At 39.2% G+C, this 15509-nt stretch overlaps 1 protein-coding gene across 16 annotated transcripts in view; it reads left to right on the plus strand.

Annotated features, from left to right (window-relative positions):
* Nucleotides 1-15509, plus strand: part of POC1B (POC1 centriolar protein B) — a 221879-nt gene that overhangs the window by 145168 nt on the left and 61202 nt on the right. For 10 of the 16 annotated variants that reach the window (XR_010342955.1, XM_012469362.3, XM_012469360.3 and 7 more), the window contains 2 exons: nucleotides 4584-4802; nucleotides 9686-11227. The exons of 2 other annotated variants lie outside the window; for them this stretch is intronic. Coding sequence is in view for 11 of the 14 variants with exons in the window: in XM_012469362.3 (XP_012324785.2) it covers nucleotides 4584-4802; nucleotides 9686-9790 (324 nt within the window). In the remaining 3 variants the exon portion in view is untranslated. Of the gene's footprint in view, nucleotides 1-3955; nucleotides 4072-4583; nucleotides 4803-9685; nucleotides 11228-15509 lie in introns of those variants that run through there. 4 more of the 16 variants (XM_064376897.1, XR_001110131.3, XR_001110130.3 and 1 more) reach the window with 4 other exon arrangements.

Raw genomic sequence — 15509 nt, forward strand, 5'->3', positions numbered from 1 at the left:
TATCTTTTACTCCATTTCATTTGTTTAGGAGGAGAGTGGGGCCTTTTAACCTATACAGATAAGGATTTCTCAGCCCTTAGATTCATTCTGTGCCCTTGGTGAGGCTACATTTCCCATCTTCAGGATGGCAACCATGGGTTTATCCAAACAAGAACTTAAGGGTAGTAATTGCCCTGCCATCCTTTTTGATAAAGTGCTTCCCCAGAGAATTGTGAGTTCCATGAAGGAAGATACCATGTTTGACTTGTTCTTTGCTATAGGTCTAATGTCTACCATAGCAGGTCCTCATTTGTAGGATCAGTGATTGTATTACTATTGTTTGACTGTACTTCAAGTGTTAGCAATAGAAGTAAGAGGTGGGAAATGAGAACATGATGTGATTTCTTCCTTTTATGAACTAACAAAGCATTTGTTTCTTCTGCAGTCTTACAGTCATGTATTGACTTGTGTTTTGTCTGCTTGTCTGTTTTTTGCTCATTCAGCAGTGCCAGAGATGAGCTAGGCACTGTGGGGAATTTAGGCCCTGCCCGGTCTGAATTCTCTCATCACAACAGAGAATCCTCAAGAGTGGGCATCATACCATACATATATTTATCATTGTATTATAGTACGTATAGGTGCTCAGTAAGTATTTACTCAAAACTGAATGTTAGCACCTTTGAAATAGGAGAGTATCTCAATGTGCTGAGAGAACCATGTATGATAGACTTACTTGCTGGACTTCTGTCAGCCAAGAATCTTAAACACTGTGTTTTTCCCTTTGTGCCTTTTTAAAAAATGTTTACAAATGGAATGTATTGAACTTCCCCTATGCTGTACATCTCACTCTTCTCCTGTACAAACAAGATGTAAAGACGGGGTTGCTTGGTAGAAAGGAATATGCTAATACCTAGGTATCAATACCTTTGAGAGACAGAGATAGAGATGTCAGTTGGCTAATGCTGTAGGATGGAGAGCTGGCACCCTTTTTTCTCTCTGCCCATATGTTTTTCCCTTTTTTTCTTTCATTTCCATGTGTCATATGATAATAATGTATTTTTTTGCTGGTCCGAAACAAGAAAACCATTATTAAGGCTCTGTTGGAGCTCTTTTATTGCTTAGATTGTCTATGGTCTTATATCATCTTTGCCAATTTTCTATTGTCCTTTCTATACTAATGACCTTGACTGCAAACCTCCAGAGTTCAATGACTGATTTGTTAATTAGATTGGGGCTTTTTTCCAAGAAGGGCTGAAGCTCTTACTGCAATATGATTAATAGTATCTGTGGCCATGTATATACATACTTAGGCATGTTGTGATCCATATTTTTTCAAAAAAACTGTCTTGGTTATAGATAATTTGGTTTCCATCTGTGAGAGGAGTAATAAAATATACAAGTGGTTAACATTTTCAAAAATATTCAAGCTTCTGCTAAGTACTAGAAATGATCCAAAGGATACAGTGATGAGAAGAGTAGACATAGTAGTCTAGTGAGGGAGAAAGACAATAACAAGGAACAAATATATAAATACAAATTCTGGTTATGGAGGAAAACATCAGGATGCTACACTAAAGAATGAAAGGTCCAGCTTCGGTAGGGTGGTCAGGGCAGGGACTACATTTCTGAAGATGGGACAATTAAGCTGACATTTGGAGGTTGAGAAGGATGCAGTCATGCTAGGATGACAGAGAGAGCCATTACAGGCAGAGCAGAAGCAATGTTTTCTATTTGTTTGTTTTTTAAAGCCTGTCCTTTGAGCAGGAACTATTTGTTTGGGGGTGAGGATGGTTGTTGAGCATGGACATCTATATTTTGTCCCCAGTGAGTGAGGTCTAGGATCAGGAATGCAGACTATGTTCATGACACAGGATTTCTTGGAGAATCCTTTGCATTTCCATACTCACCTTTACAGTGCTCCCATTTTAGTCCTTGCTATCAGCTCAGTAGCTGCAGAACCATGTAGATAAGTGTTGTATGCTACTTTCCTAGTTCCCTTAGTTCAGAGCGTGAATAGGTGATTGGTCCATAGATTGCTTATAAGTATGAATGGGTAGCATTAAAAATCCTTTATGTTAACTTGTTCTTCCAGGATCTATGATTGTTAGGAGCCTTTCTTCTGGATGTTTTCAGTACAATTTTAGCTTTTCTTTGTCATATGGAGTTGAGTAATTCAAAGCGATAGTCATAGAATCATTTTGAGGACATGTTTTTTGTTGTTATTGTTGTTTGAAGAGACAGAATCTCTCACTGTATCCCAGGCTAGAGTGCAGTGGTGCCATCATAGCTCACTGCAGCCACAAACTCCTAGGCTCAAGCCATTCTCCTGTCTCAGCCTCCTGAGTAGCTAGAACTACAGGCACACACTAACATGCCTGGCTAAGTTTTTGATTTTTTAAATTTTTTGTAGAGATGCAGACTCCCAGTCTCCTTACCCAAGCTGATCTCAAACTCTTGGCCTCAAGCAATCCTCCCGTTTTGGCCTCTCAACACTTTGGGATTATGGGCATGAGCCACTATGCCCAGCCCTTTATGATCCATTTTGAGTTAATTTCGTATATGGTGTGAGGTAGGGGCCCAAATTCATTGTTTTCGATGTGGATATTGAGTTTTCCCCTTCCATTTGTTAAAAAGACTATTCTTTCATGATTAAATTGTCTTGGCAATCTTGTCAAAAATCAACTGACCATAAATGGAAGGGTTTATTTCTGCACTCTCAATTTTGTTTCTTTGATTTATATATCCATTCTTATGTCAGTGCCACACTGTCTTAATTACTATAGTTTTGCAATAAGTTTTGAAATTTAGAAGTGTGAGTCCTTCATATTTTTTCATCAATATTATTTTAGCTGTTATGGGTTTCTTACATTTCCATATGAGTTTTAGGATTAGCTTATCAATCTCTGCAAAAAAGGCAAATGGGATTTTGATAGGGTTTGTACTGAATCCGCATATCAATGTGGGGAGTATTGCCATCTTAATAATATCAAAGTTTTTGATTCATGAATTTGGGATATGGGATGTTTATTTGTTTAGATCGTTTGATCTTTTATTTCTCTCAATGATGGTTTGGATAATAGTTTCCAGTATACAAGTCTTACATTTCTTTCTTTTTTTTTTTTTTTTTTTTGAGACAAGGGCTTGCTCTGCCACCCAAGTTGGAGTGCAGTGGCATGATCTTGGCTTACCATGACCTCTGCCTCCCAGGTTCAAGTGATTCTCATGCCTCAGCTTCCCGAGTACCTTGGATTACAGGCATGCACTGCCACATTTACCTAATTTTTGTAATTTTAGTAGAGACTTTTGCCATGTTGGCCAGGCTGGTCTCGAACACCTGGCCTCAGGTGATCCACCTTCTTTGGCCTCCCATAGCACTGGGATTACAGGCTTGAGCACACCACACCTGGCCTTACATTTCTTTTGTTAAATTTTTTTCATAAATATTTTTTATGCTATTCCATTGTAAATTGAATTATTTTCTTAATTTTATTTTCGGATTGTTCATTGCCATATGGAGGGCTTTCTGTTTTTCTACTGTGGTAATACATACATAATGTAAAATTTATCATTTTAACCATTCTTAAGTGTACAGTTCACTGGCATCAAGTATATTCACAGTATTCACAGTGTTTTGTAACCATCCCTGCTATTTATTTCCAGAATTTTTTCATCATTCCAATTAGAAATTCTGTACTCCTTGAGCAATAACTCCCCATTACCCCTACCTTCAGCCCCCAGTAACCTCTTTTTGTCTCTAAAAATTTACCTATTCTAGGCACCTCATATAAGTGTAATCATACAATGTTTGTCCTTTTGTGTCTGGCTTGTTTTACTTAGCATGTTCTCAAGATTTGTCCATGTTATAGCATGTATCAGAATTCCATTCCTTTTTATGGCTGAACAATATTTTGTTGTATGTTTATACCACATTTTGTGTATACATTCATCTATTGATAGATACTTTGGTTGTTTCTAGCTTTTGGCTATTGTGAATAATGTCACTGTGACCATTGCTGTAAAGTATCCAGTTGAGTCCCTGCTTTCAGAGTTCTCCTGGATGTATACTTAGGAGTAGAATTGCTGGATCATATGGTAATTTTATGTTTAACTTTTGGGGGAACTAATAGCCAAACTATTTTCCACAGCAGCTCAACCATTTTACACTTCTACTAGCAATAGACAAGTGTTTCAATTCCTCCACATTTTCACCAACACTTGTTATTTTCCATTTTTTTAATAATAGTCATCCTAATAGATGTAAATACTGTTCTTAAATTAAGAATTAAACTGTATTTAACAATCTTTTTAATGGTAGAACACCTGATCCCTCAGATGGGCATATAGAAAGCCTGTTTCATTGAACAGAAAGTCAAGGATATTATTGTGAATTTTCTTTATTCACTGTTAGCTTTGTTTCCTTATTATAATAATTATAATAATTCCTTATTAATTTAATTATACTAATTATCATAACTTATTAGAGTTGAAGATAAATCTTTAATGTAAGGCTGGGCTTTTTAGAAGAGGAATACTTTAAACTTTTATATTTATCATTTTGAAGTTTGGAAACTATAACTCTTCCTATATTTTTTGTGACATTAAAGACAACAGAAACCAGTGGTAGAACTCTGCCAGACAAGGGTGAAGAGGTCTGTGGATATTTCTTGAACCCTTCCTTATTGTCACCAGAATGTTCACCAACAACCACAAAAAAGAAAACAGAAGACATGAGTGACCTCCCCTTCGAAAGTCAAAGGAGCATACCTCTTGCTGTGACTGATGCTTTAGAGCATATTATGGAACAACTCAATGTTTTGACGCAGGTGGGCATGACACAGGTGGCATGCATTGCACTTGGGGGTAAGATACACAGAACAATTCTGGATACAGCAAGTTGCAAGTTGCAGAACTAGCAGAGCAGGGGAAATTTTTCTTTACTAGCAAAGCAAACTCAGGGTGGCAATGCCCTAAGCAAGATCTTGTGGAGATAATACCCCTTAAGCCATTTGTAAGGAAATATTTCTAGCCATAAGAAAAATGTATTGGAAGTAACCATTTCTGGTTAGTATGAAATATTGCCAATGTTTGTAGTTTTTTACTCTGAAAATATTCTCACAGTCCAGTACTTAACTTCTCTTATTCCATCGCTTCTTACATTGATGCAGTGATCTTCCAGGCGTAATGGTTTTGCATTCCTATGTTAGAATATTACCCAGTTTTTTGAGGCCACTTTACCTTTGCAAAGGAAGAATACAGTGGATCTTAAATAATATACCAAAATTCTTCCAGCTCTTGGTTACAAGGTATAGATGTAAGGGAAGTGGTATGTTGAAATGGGTACACCAAAGATTTCTCTTCCAGCTCTGCTGATTCATTGTTCCCTTTGAATAAGTCTTCTCTTCTTCCTCTTTATGTGTAGAATGAGAATACTAGATACTAATATTTTTCAGAGTGGGCAGTAGCAAGTTAGATAAAAAGATGGTAAAATATGAACTACAGAGACGTTAATTACTTGTCCTGAAAAAAATTTGAAATAGAAATAGCTTTTGCATAGAAATTACCAACTGGTTCTCAACCCTAACTGTACATAATAATCATTAGGGCACACATACCCGGTTCTCACCTCCAGGGAGTCTATTTTCATTGGTCTGGAATAAGGCCCTAGCATCAGTCTTTTAAGCACCCCCACATGATTCTGTTTTACAGCCAGTGTTGAAAACTGCTAATTTAAGTGAATGTTTTTATCCTGTAGATATCACCTCATGACTTTTAGAGGCATCTGATGGATTGTGACAAAGAGCAGTGTGAGAACTTGGAGTTACTATGATTTGCTCAATGAAAATCATATTAAAAATCACTCACTTTCAGCTGGGCGCAGTGGCTCATGCCTGTAATCCCAGCACTTCAGGAGGCTGAGGCGGGCGGAGCACGAGGTCAGGGGCTCGAGACCAGCCTAGTCAACATAGTGAAACCCCATCTCTACTAAAAATACAAAAATTAGCCGGGCATGGTGGCACCCACCTGTAATCCCAGCTACTTGGGAGGCTGAGGCAGGAGAATCATTGGAACCCTGGAGGCAGAGGTTGCAGTAAGCCAAGAGCATGCCATTGCTCTCCAGCCTGGGCAACAGAGCAAGACTCTGTCTCAAGAAAAAAAAAATCACTCACTTTCATTTTGTAATATTGTGCTAGACGTGACTTTCTCTGTATTTATCAGACATGTCTTTCCCTTAAAGGCCATTGCCCTCTTCACCTCATGTCAAATTTAGTTGTAGTTGGTTTGTTTCCCGTATTGCCATGACTTCCTCACCTAAATTGTTACTTTTCATCATTGGGTCCTCATTAGGGTCTCTCCCAAGTGAATCTTTCCGTTTCCTGTTCTTTCCGTTTCATGACCTATTTCTCTTCCTTTTTACCAGATTGAGAGCTAAATAAATCACTTTAAGCTGTATCGAATTTCTCTATGGTTTTAAATTTTTAAGGGATGGAATCTTTTTACATATTAAAAAGGTTAGAAGCAGGCACAATTGTGGAAGGGGAGCAGTGAATCTGTGGGCAAGTAGCAAGTAAAATAAAGATGTTCTGGTTCACTTTACAGATGACTTAATACCACCTAGCTTAGTTGGAGGGTGTTTATTGTTACTGAACCATAATTAGAAATAAATTTAAATGAAATTATGTTTTAGATGGTAGACAGATGGCATTAACCAGTGTTAAAGGTGTTAATAAATATACAAATAACTTTTAGCATTTGAAACTGTGATAATGTATGAAAGGTGTCTGAAGGGCCGGGCACAGTGGCTCACACCTATAATCTCAGCACCTTGGGGGGCCAAGGAAGAAGGATTGCTTGAGCCCATGAGTTCAAGACCAACCTGGACAGTATAGTGAGACCTCATTTCTTCTTTTGTTTTTTTATTTTATAGAGGCAGGGTCTCACTATAGTTGCCTAGACAGTCTTAACTCCTGGGTTTAAGCGATTCGCCCAGTTCAGACTCCCAAACTGCTAAGACCTCATTACTACAAAAAAAAAAAAATTAGCCAAATAGGGTGGTACACACCTATGGTCACAGCTACCCAGGAGACTGAGATGGGAATATCACTTGAGCCCAGGAGGCAGAGGTTGCCGGGAGCTAAGATCAAGCCATTACATTCCAGCCTGGGCGACAGAGTAAGACCCTGTCTCAAAAAAAAAGTGTCTAATAAAATGCTTGGCACATAGTAGGCACTCAACAAATAGTACAATGTATTATCAGCATCACTATTATTTTTAATTAGTAATGATCTATAGATAGTATAAAATATTAAGGCAAAAGCTATTAAATATTTTTAAAAATTGGTTATATTCAAAAGATGATAGAGAATCAATATGTTATCTTAAAACTGGTTGACTAAAATACTAAGTGCCACGCCTTTCCTATATGAACTCTGCCGTTATGTAACCAAATAGTAGATGAGGAAAATTTCTCTTATTTATTAGTTATTCCAACTAACAAAATGGTTTTTTTGTTTGTTTGAGACGGAGTCTTGCTGTGTCACCCAGGCTGGAGTGTAATGGCACGATCTTGGCTCACTGCAACCTCCGCCAACTGGGTTCAAGTGATCCTCCTGCCTCAACCTCCTGAGTAACTGGGATTACAGGCACATGCCACCACACTCAGCTAATTTTTGTATTTTTAGTAGAGATGAGGTTTCACTATATTGGTCAGACTGGTCTCAAACTCCTGACCTTGTGATCCATCTACCTCGGCCTCCCAAAGTGCTGGGATTATAGGCATGAGCCACCGCGCCTGGCCTCCAACTAACAAAATGTTTTAATGATAGAATTAGAATACCATTATTTGCAATCTCCAAGAATAGATACAGACATTGACTCACTGTGACATTCACGAAAAGAAAAACATTATTAATCTGCCTTCTAATTAGAGAATAAGCTACCACCTGTAGTCTTTCCAAGGCATCTAACCTGATCAAGCCTTTGGATCCAGCAAGCAACTTAGAGAATATACAGAAGATGGAAGAACAAGCTGAACTGCACCCTGAGTGTGCAGTTTCTGAGCTTCTCAAATGGCCTGAGCTTATCAACAGACAAATTGTAAATAAAGCAAGGGAGATGGTGAGCACCTGTAGATGAAGAGAGTCTTTAAGTGACACATTAATATTAATTCTTGAAATGGGAAAGAAAATTATAGTGTATAGGGATGTACATCTGAGAAATAAAACCATAAAGAAACACAAGAAAGCAGTAATTGTTAAGGTCAGGAGAGTGGCTGTTACAGAGGGAGGTCACGTGGTAGGCACATGGAAGGCTCTCTGGGGTGGCTGGCAGAATCTAGTTCTTGCTATGGGTGATGGTTTTGAGGATGTATTTCTTTTAAGAATCTACCAAGTAACAACACATGTATCTTGTGTGGGTTCCTGAATAATCTATGTTTTATTTTATAATAAAAAGTTTTTTTTTAAAAAAAAAAAAGATACAAAAGAATGAAGGCAGAGTAGCCAGTATCCCAAAAAATTAGATTTCCCAAGTTTAACATATGTATAAAACATATATGTTAACATTTAATATATATACATATATGTGTATATATGTAAGTATTCTGGATGTATTCTAACTCCTTCAGCTAATAAATGAGAACAGGATTCTTCAAACCCTGTATGTCCAACACTAGTGTAAGCATTTGACATGCATTATTTTATTCAATCCTCCTGACAACTCTACAAGGTGATATTAGCATCTTCTAGGTGAAGGCACTGGAGGCAACTGTTATATTTTCAGAGCAATCTAGCCATCCGTCTGCAGTGCTATAGGTATAGTTTGCCATGGATTGAATTGTGACAGAATAAGTAGTGATGACATTTCAGTGGCATCTGGCTGGCATGTGGAATTTCACACCCCCCGCCCTTCTCCACTAAGTGTGTAACTTATGGCACCACTTAGAACCCTGTGTGGCCTCTTCCCTGGTTTTGGTGCTTTGGAAGATCAGGCATAAAAGGTCTGATCTTTTAGTGCTTTTTTTCTCAAACACATCAGTTTGGGTTTTTTTTTTTTTCTTTTTTCTCTTTTTCTACAACTGCTTGATAATGCCTTGCCCTTGTGGTAGGGCTCAGAAGCAAAGCAAGTTCTGAGGCTCATTTCTGAGCCAACTTCTTGGCAGAAAGGTGGGAGTCCCATGTCTAAAAAGGATTTCCTTTTTTTTTTTTTTATTGCATTTTAGGTTTTGGGGTACATGTGAAAAACATGCAAGGTTGTTGCATAGGTGCATACGTGGCAGTGTGATTTGCTGCCTTCCTCCCCTTCACCCATATCTGGCATTTCTCCCCATGCTATCCCTCCCCAACTCCCCACCCCCCGCTGTCCCCCCGACTCCCCCACAACAGACCCCCGTGTATAGTGCTCCCCTCCCTGTGTCCATGTGTTCTCCTTGTTCAACACCCGCCTATGAGTGAGAACATGTGGTGTTTGATTTTGTGTTCTTGTGTCAGTTTGCTGAGAATGATGGTTTCCAGGTTCATCCATGTCCCTACAAAGGACGCGAACTCCTCGTTTTTAATGGCTGCATAATATTCCATGGTGTATATGTGCCACATTTTTCCTGTCCAGTCTATCATCGATGGGCTAAAAAAGATTTTCTAAGCAGAGATTGTCATTATCATCCTCACCACCAGGGGACCAGGCATTGATTATTTTGTCCTCCTTTTTGCAGACTGTTTCAATCTTGGAGCAGCGACTGACTTTGACAGAGGATAAACTGAAAGACTGCCTTGAAAATCAGCAAAAGCTTTTCAGTGCTGTTCAACAGAAAAGCTGAATAAAAAAATCATTTTCATTTGTTGGGCAGAGGCACAATAAATGAACAAATGTACATATACTCAGGAAGGCAGTACAAGATACTCCACGTAACACAACCACGTGCTTTTTATTCCACAGCAAGAATACACTTACCATGGCATTTCTTAAAAGGGTGAGCAACAGAACAAAAGGCAGAAAAGGCATATTTAAGGAGTAATTTAAATACACAAATAAATGTGAAGGACTAATTTACATTACTGTCATTTATGATTGCAGTAATAAAGTGATAAGCATTCAAGCGACTGTATTTTCCCCATATTATTTTTAAACGTCAGTTTTCATTTCTAGGCCAAATCCTGCCAGGAGAGTAACCAAATCTCTGGATTTCACTGTTAAATCATTTTGGATTCACCACATTCAGACAGTCATGAGGTGAAATAATTCACTTACCTGTAAAATAGCATCCTATATGCAAAGAATGAGTTATTGATCTGACTTTTTATATTTCTTTCTGTTCAAAAAAATTATCCTTACTAATGCCTTGAAAAGATGAATAAAAATTCCCAGACCACAGAATTTCCACAGCAAGAATACAGTTATTTTAATTAACAACAGCATAGATATGGCATAGGATTTTTTAAATTTAATTTATGGTGTACTTTGCTTATCCATTGGCCAACCAGAAGGAAATGAAACACACCTGTCTTTCTATCTCAGATGAATGTGCTGAATGATTTGGGTTGTATCTGATCATGGTTCACAAAAATTGTGTTAGTGTGATTTCAGTATGCTAAAAGGCCAGAGTGATGCAACAGTGACATTTAAAAATATACACATGTGTATGTACACATGCTTCAGAAATATTGTTGCTTAGGGTGCTTTAGTCAGCTAAATAGTAAGTACTTTTTAAATTTTAGCATCATCATCTTCCTATTTAATGAATTGTGATTTAAAACAAAATGAAAATGAACCAGGTATTCTAAAAGATCCTAGTTACAAATTAAGAATTTAATTTTATTTTAAACCAAATTGAGATTCAATTGAAGAAAAGCAAGCAAATTAATTTCAGCTTGATTATCAACCTGTATCAAGAACAAAGATGGAAGGAGGTGTCCCCATTTATGGTGTGTATAGGTAACATAGGGAAAATACTATTCTGTGTTTTGGAAGAGAATAAATAGTGCCTTCCTATTTATTTCTATATTTAGAAATTTTTCTCAAATTTCAGTCGTATCTATGAGGTGGGTTTCTAAGTATCTTATTGTGTGTTGTAAGTGCCTTTTTATATCATACTAAGTGTGAGCTTCTGGACATTTTCAAGAGCTTACAAAGACTAAGTGGTTTTGTATTTTTATAACCTCATTGAGAAGACTAAGAAAGAAACGAAATGTCCTATCAATTTTGTTTACTTCATCATGCTTCAAACAATAAAGACATTTTTGCTTTAAAAGCAAAAGTTGTTCCTTTTCTTTTTAAATGATTAACACCTGGAAATACTAAACGTCTTATCTTCCAGCTCACTCTGTGTTTAATGTGTGTGAGAATCTTCTGGAGAGCTTGTCAAAACAGTTTCCTGGGCCCTATCTCCAGAGCTGATTCCATGGGTCCAGTGGGGCCCACTCATTTGCATCTTTCACAGTGTCATGGTGATGCTGATGCTTTGGGCTGAGGGCCACACTTTAGGAACAACCTGTAGCCACTTCTTTTTTGTTTGTTTGTTTTAGAGATGGAGTCTCACTCTGTCGCCAGGCTGGAGTGCAGTGGCATGATCTCAGCTCACTGCAACCTCCACCTCCCGGGTTCAAGCCATTCTCTTGCCTCAGCCTCCTGAGTAGCTGGGACTACAGGCACATGCCACCACGCCCAGCTAATTTTTGTATTTTTCATAGTAGAGACGGGGTTTCACCGTGTTGGCCAGGATAGACTCAATCTCTTGACCTCGTGATTCGCCCACGTCGGCCTCCCAAAGTGCTGGGATTACAGGCGTGAGCCACCATGCTCAGCCACCACTTCTTATAACCTAATGTTGCCACATATTTTTTACAGTCATCACAGAACTTTACAAGTTATATAAAAATAGTGATGATATAAATGCAGATGCCTTGAAACTTTTTCAACAGGCTCAATTTTCTAACTCCCCTCTTTACTTACTTTTTATAGCATTTGAGGAATCTCCTTCATCTTCATCAGATTCCAGCCCCTCCCTTTCCTAACTTGAATATGCAGCTGCCTGATCAACATTTCCACTTGGAACTCTAATAGGCATCTCTAAATAGGTCCAAAACCAATTCTTCTGCCCTCTACCTCTAACTCCCCACCCTAACCAGAGTCACTAGCAGCCTCTTTCCTGGACTTCCATGTCTCAATAAAATTACAACTTTCCGGCTGGGCGCGGTGGCTTACGCCTGTAATTCCAGCACTTTGGGAGGCTAAGGCAGACAGATCACAAGGTCAAGAGATCGAGACCATTCTGGCCAACACAGTGAAACCCTGTCTCTACTAAAAATCCAAAAATTACGTGGATGTGGTGGTTCATGCCTGTAGTCCCAGCTAGTTAGGAGGCTGAGGCAGGAGAATTGCCTGAACCCAGGAGGTGGAAGTTGCAGTTAGTCGAGATCGCGCCATTGCACTCCAGCCTGGGTAGCAAGAGCGAAACTCTGTCTCAAAAAAAAAAAAAGACAGCTTTCCTTCCCATTGCTCAAGCTGACAACTTGGAATCCTCTTTGATTCCTCTCTTTCACACGCCACAGTTCATTCCTTCAGGGCATTTTGTCAGAATGTAGAAAACACCTGACCACTTCGTACCACCTTCATCTCCCACCATGATCCAAGCCACTAATCTCTTGGCTGAATGACCACGGTTGCCTTCTATTTTAGTCGCTTTGTGTTGCTATAAAGGAATACCTGAGGCTGGATGATTTATAAAGAAAAGAGATGTGTTTGGCTTATAATTCTGCACACTGCACAAGGAGCATAGTGCAGATGCTTCTAGTGAGGGCTTCAAGCTACTTTCGCTCATGGTGGGAAGTGAAGGAGAGACGGCAGCACATGGTACAGAGGAGGAAGGAAAGAGGGGAGGGTGATGCCAAGTTCTTTTTAACAATCAATTCTCACAGGGACTAAGAGAACTCACTCATTACTTCGAGGAGGGCACTGGGCCATTCATGACCCAAAGAACTCCCCTTAAGCAGCACCTCCAACAGTGGAGATCAGATTTCAACATGAGACTTGGTGGGGCCAAACAAACCATATCCAAACCATAGCACCACCTGACTGGTCTCCCTGATATCACCCTTGCACAGCAGACCACCGTAGTTCTTGAAAAGGCTGAGTCAAAGCACTTGGCTCTTCAGCACAGAACACTTCAGGGCTTCTCATCTCCCAGTAAAAGTCTAAGAGGCAACCTGTCTTCTTTAAATTTCCCTTTCCTTCTTGACTAATCCTTACTCACCACCCTCTGGCCATAGTGGCCTCTTTGCAACCCTTTGAAGAAGCAAAGTGTTCCCACCTGAGGGCATCGTAAACTTCCTCTGCCTAGAACTCTCTGCCCTCAGGCATTGATGCCTTAAAACATTCAACTTGTGCTCACCTGGTACTTTTTCAGAGGTGTCCTCCCTGACTGCCCGAGTGACCCTCTCTCCATTCACTCCCTGATCCTTCACCAGGCTTCATTTTCTCCAGTGCACTTTTTACCATCTGACACATACATCGGTTCACACATAGTCTTTCCCTGGTAAGCAACTCTGCCTGTCAGTCATTGATGGATCTTAGAGCTGAGAATGGTTTCCAGTTTGTAGTAGGCACACAGCATATATTGTATGAATACAGGACAACAGAAAGTTGCAGATTTTTCTCCTCCACCCATAAAGTGGCTTCTCAGCTATGATTAATTCCTGAGCAGAATGCCTCAGAAACCCATTTCAAGAAACTAAATTTGACGTGAGTGGCTAAGCAGCAGTGAGTCCCCAGGATATCTGTGATAGGGGAATATCACCAAAGGAACCATATTCAGCCATATCAAGTGCCAAACTGCAAGCCATTTGGGCTCCCCTGAAGGGAGTGCAAGGGGGAAACTTTTATAAGGTGTTTGAGGAAGCAATACAGAAAATATCTAGATTGCTTAAAGTGGAACAGCAGCCTTAAAGTCTCTAGTTGGAGATAAGTTGGTGGGTTCTGATTTGTTAAGCTTAAATGTGGTCTTCCTAGGATATGACCACTTACTCTGAGTTAGATTTCAGTTTGCTTACATAGGAACTCCGGGTGCTAGAGCTGCCTCAGTGTAATAGGCTCCCAATTAATTATTTTAGCAAATCAAGGGTTAGTTTGTATCTCATTTACAAATAGATTATTTTTTATTTTAATCTTGAAGATTAGTTTCTTTAAATAGTACAGAAGAAAATAGGAAATTCAATTAGTGAACTTTAGTGGAATATGTGAAAATAATCTCAGGGAAGATTTAGTTTATTCAATAATTATGGCATATACCTAAAAACTACAATGTGGAAAGAAGATGAATTGATAGGCTTTACCTTTCTAACGATTATTTAGTGGATAGAGCCTCTGGGCTTTACTAAGGCTTTGGAATTTTAATACAAACTTGTGCTACTCATTTCTTCCAGGGACAGAGCAAGCCACTTGCCTCTGGGATGAACACATATCTAGCTGCTGAGCTGTTTTGCTTGGCTCACAGTTTTTTTAAAAATAATTTTTATTTACCTGCCGACATTTAAAAGTTGGAAATTGTATATTAACATTTAGGTCTCTGGCTTGTCTTAGGAAATCAAAAGATCAGCAGCTATTGGGCCTGTATTCCTCCATGGCAGCAATGAACTTGGGCAGGCTGGAGGGGACATACCCTCCTCCATATTGTCCCCACCCTCCTCCACTGCTTAACATTACCTAGATGGCCTCTGCCTAGTTAACACCAGAGAGATCCAAGTCTTTCTAAGAGTGTTCTAAGAAGACTGCAGCCATCTGTCCTCAATTCCTACCTTTCCGAGGTTATTTTCCTAGCATACCTCTTTTTCTACATTCTTTATCCCTTCACCCACAATCGTGTATTTTTTTCCTCAGCCCTGCTGAACTTTTCACCATTATGGGATGAAGCAGGCCACTCCCTTCCCAATTCCACTTACATTGAGCAGGCTTTTTCCCTGCCACCCTGCATAACTCTTCTCTTCCTGGAAAACTCCTACTCATCCTTTAAAAGGCGGCTTGCATATCCCTGCATTCTTTTGCTGTTGTGCTTCCTCAGCATTCTGTGCTTATCTCTGGTACAACATAGATTGCAATACAGTTGCAGCTCTGCCTCTTCCACTATGACTTAACCTACCCAAAAGGCAGGCGTTGTCATCTTTGGATTCTCCACCTAGGGCATTGTCTGGCTCATAGGAGGAGCTCAACAATTCATTCTGCAATAAATGAGTATTTTTATTTTAATTTATTCAAGTGTTTCTTTCTAAAACGTTGCTCTATGCTTCACTTAAAGCCAAAAGCAGTTAAAACTAGGGCAGGTGGGCTAGAAGAAATCGGATAGGCAAAAATTTAGACGCTCGACATTTGGGGCTAAGAGGGCACTACTATAACCTGCCATTTATTATATAGCTCAGTAGTTACGTAGATAGTCTTATAAGCCAGAAAAACTTGATGCAAATTCTGGCTATGCCATTCTCTAGCAGTGTGACTGTCAGGGAAGGTACTCACAAAACTGAGTTTCCTTAACTATAAAAGGTACATAT

This window comes from Aotus nancymaae, unplaced genomic scaffold, assembly GCF_030222135.1.
Source record: "Aotus nancymaae isolate 86718 unplaced genomic scaffold, 86718_ANA_hifiasm-v0.15.2.pri h1tg000016l, whole genome shotgun sequence".
Lineage (NCBI taxonomy): Eukaryota > Metazoa > Chordata > Mammalia > Primates > Aotidae > Aotus > Aotus nancymaae.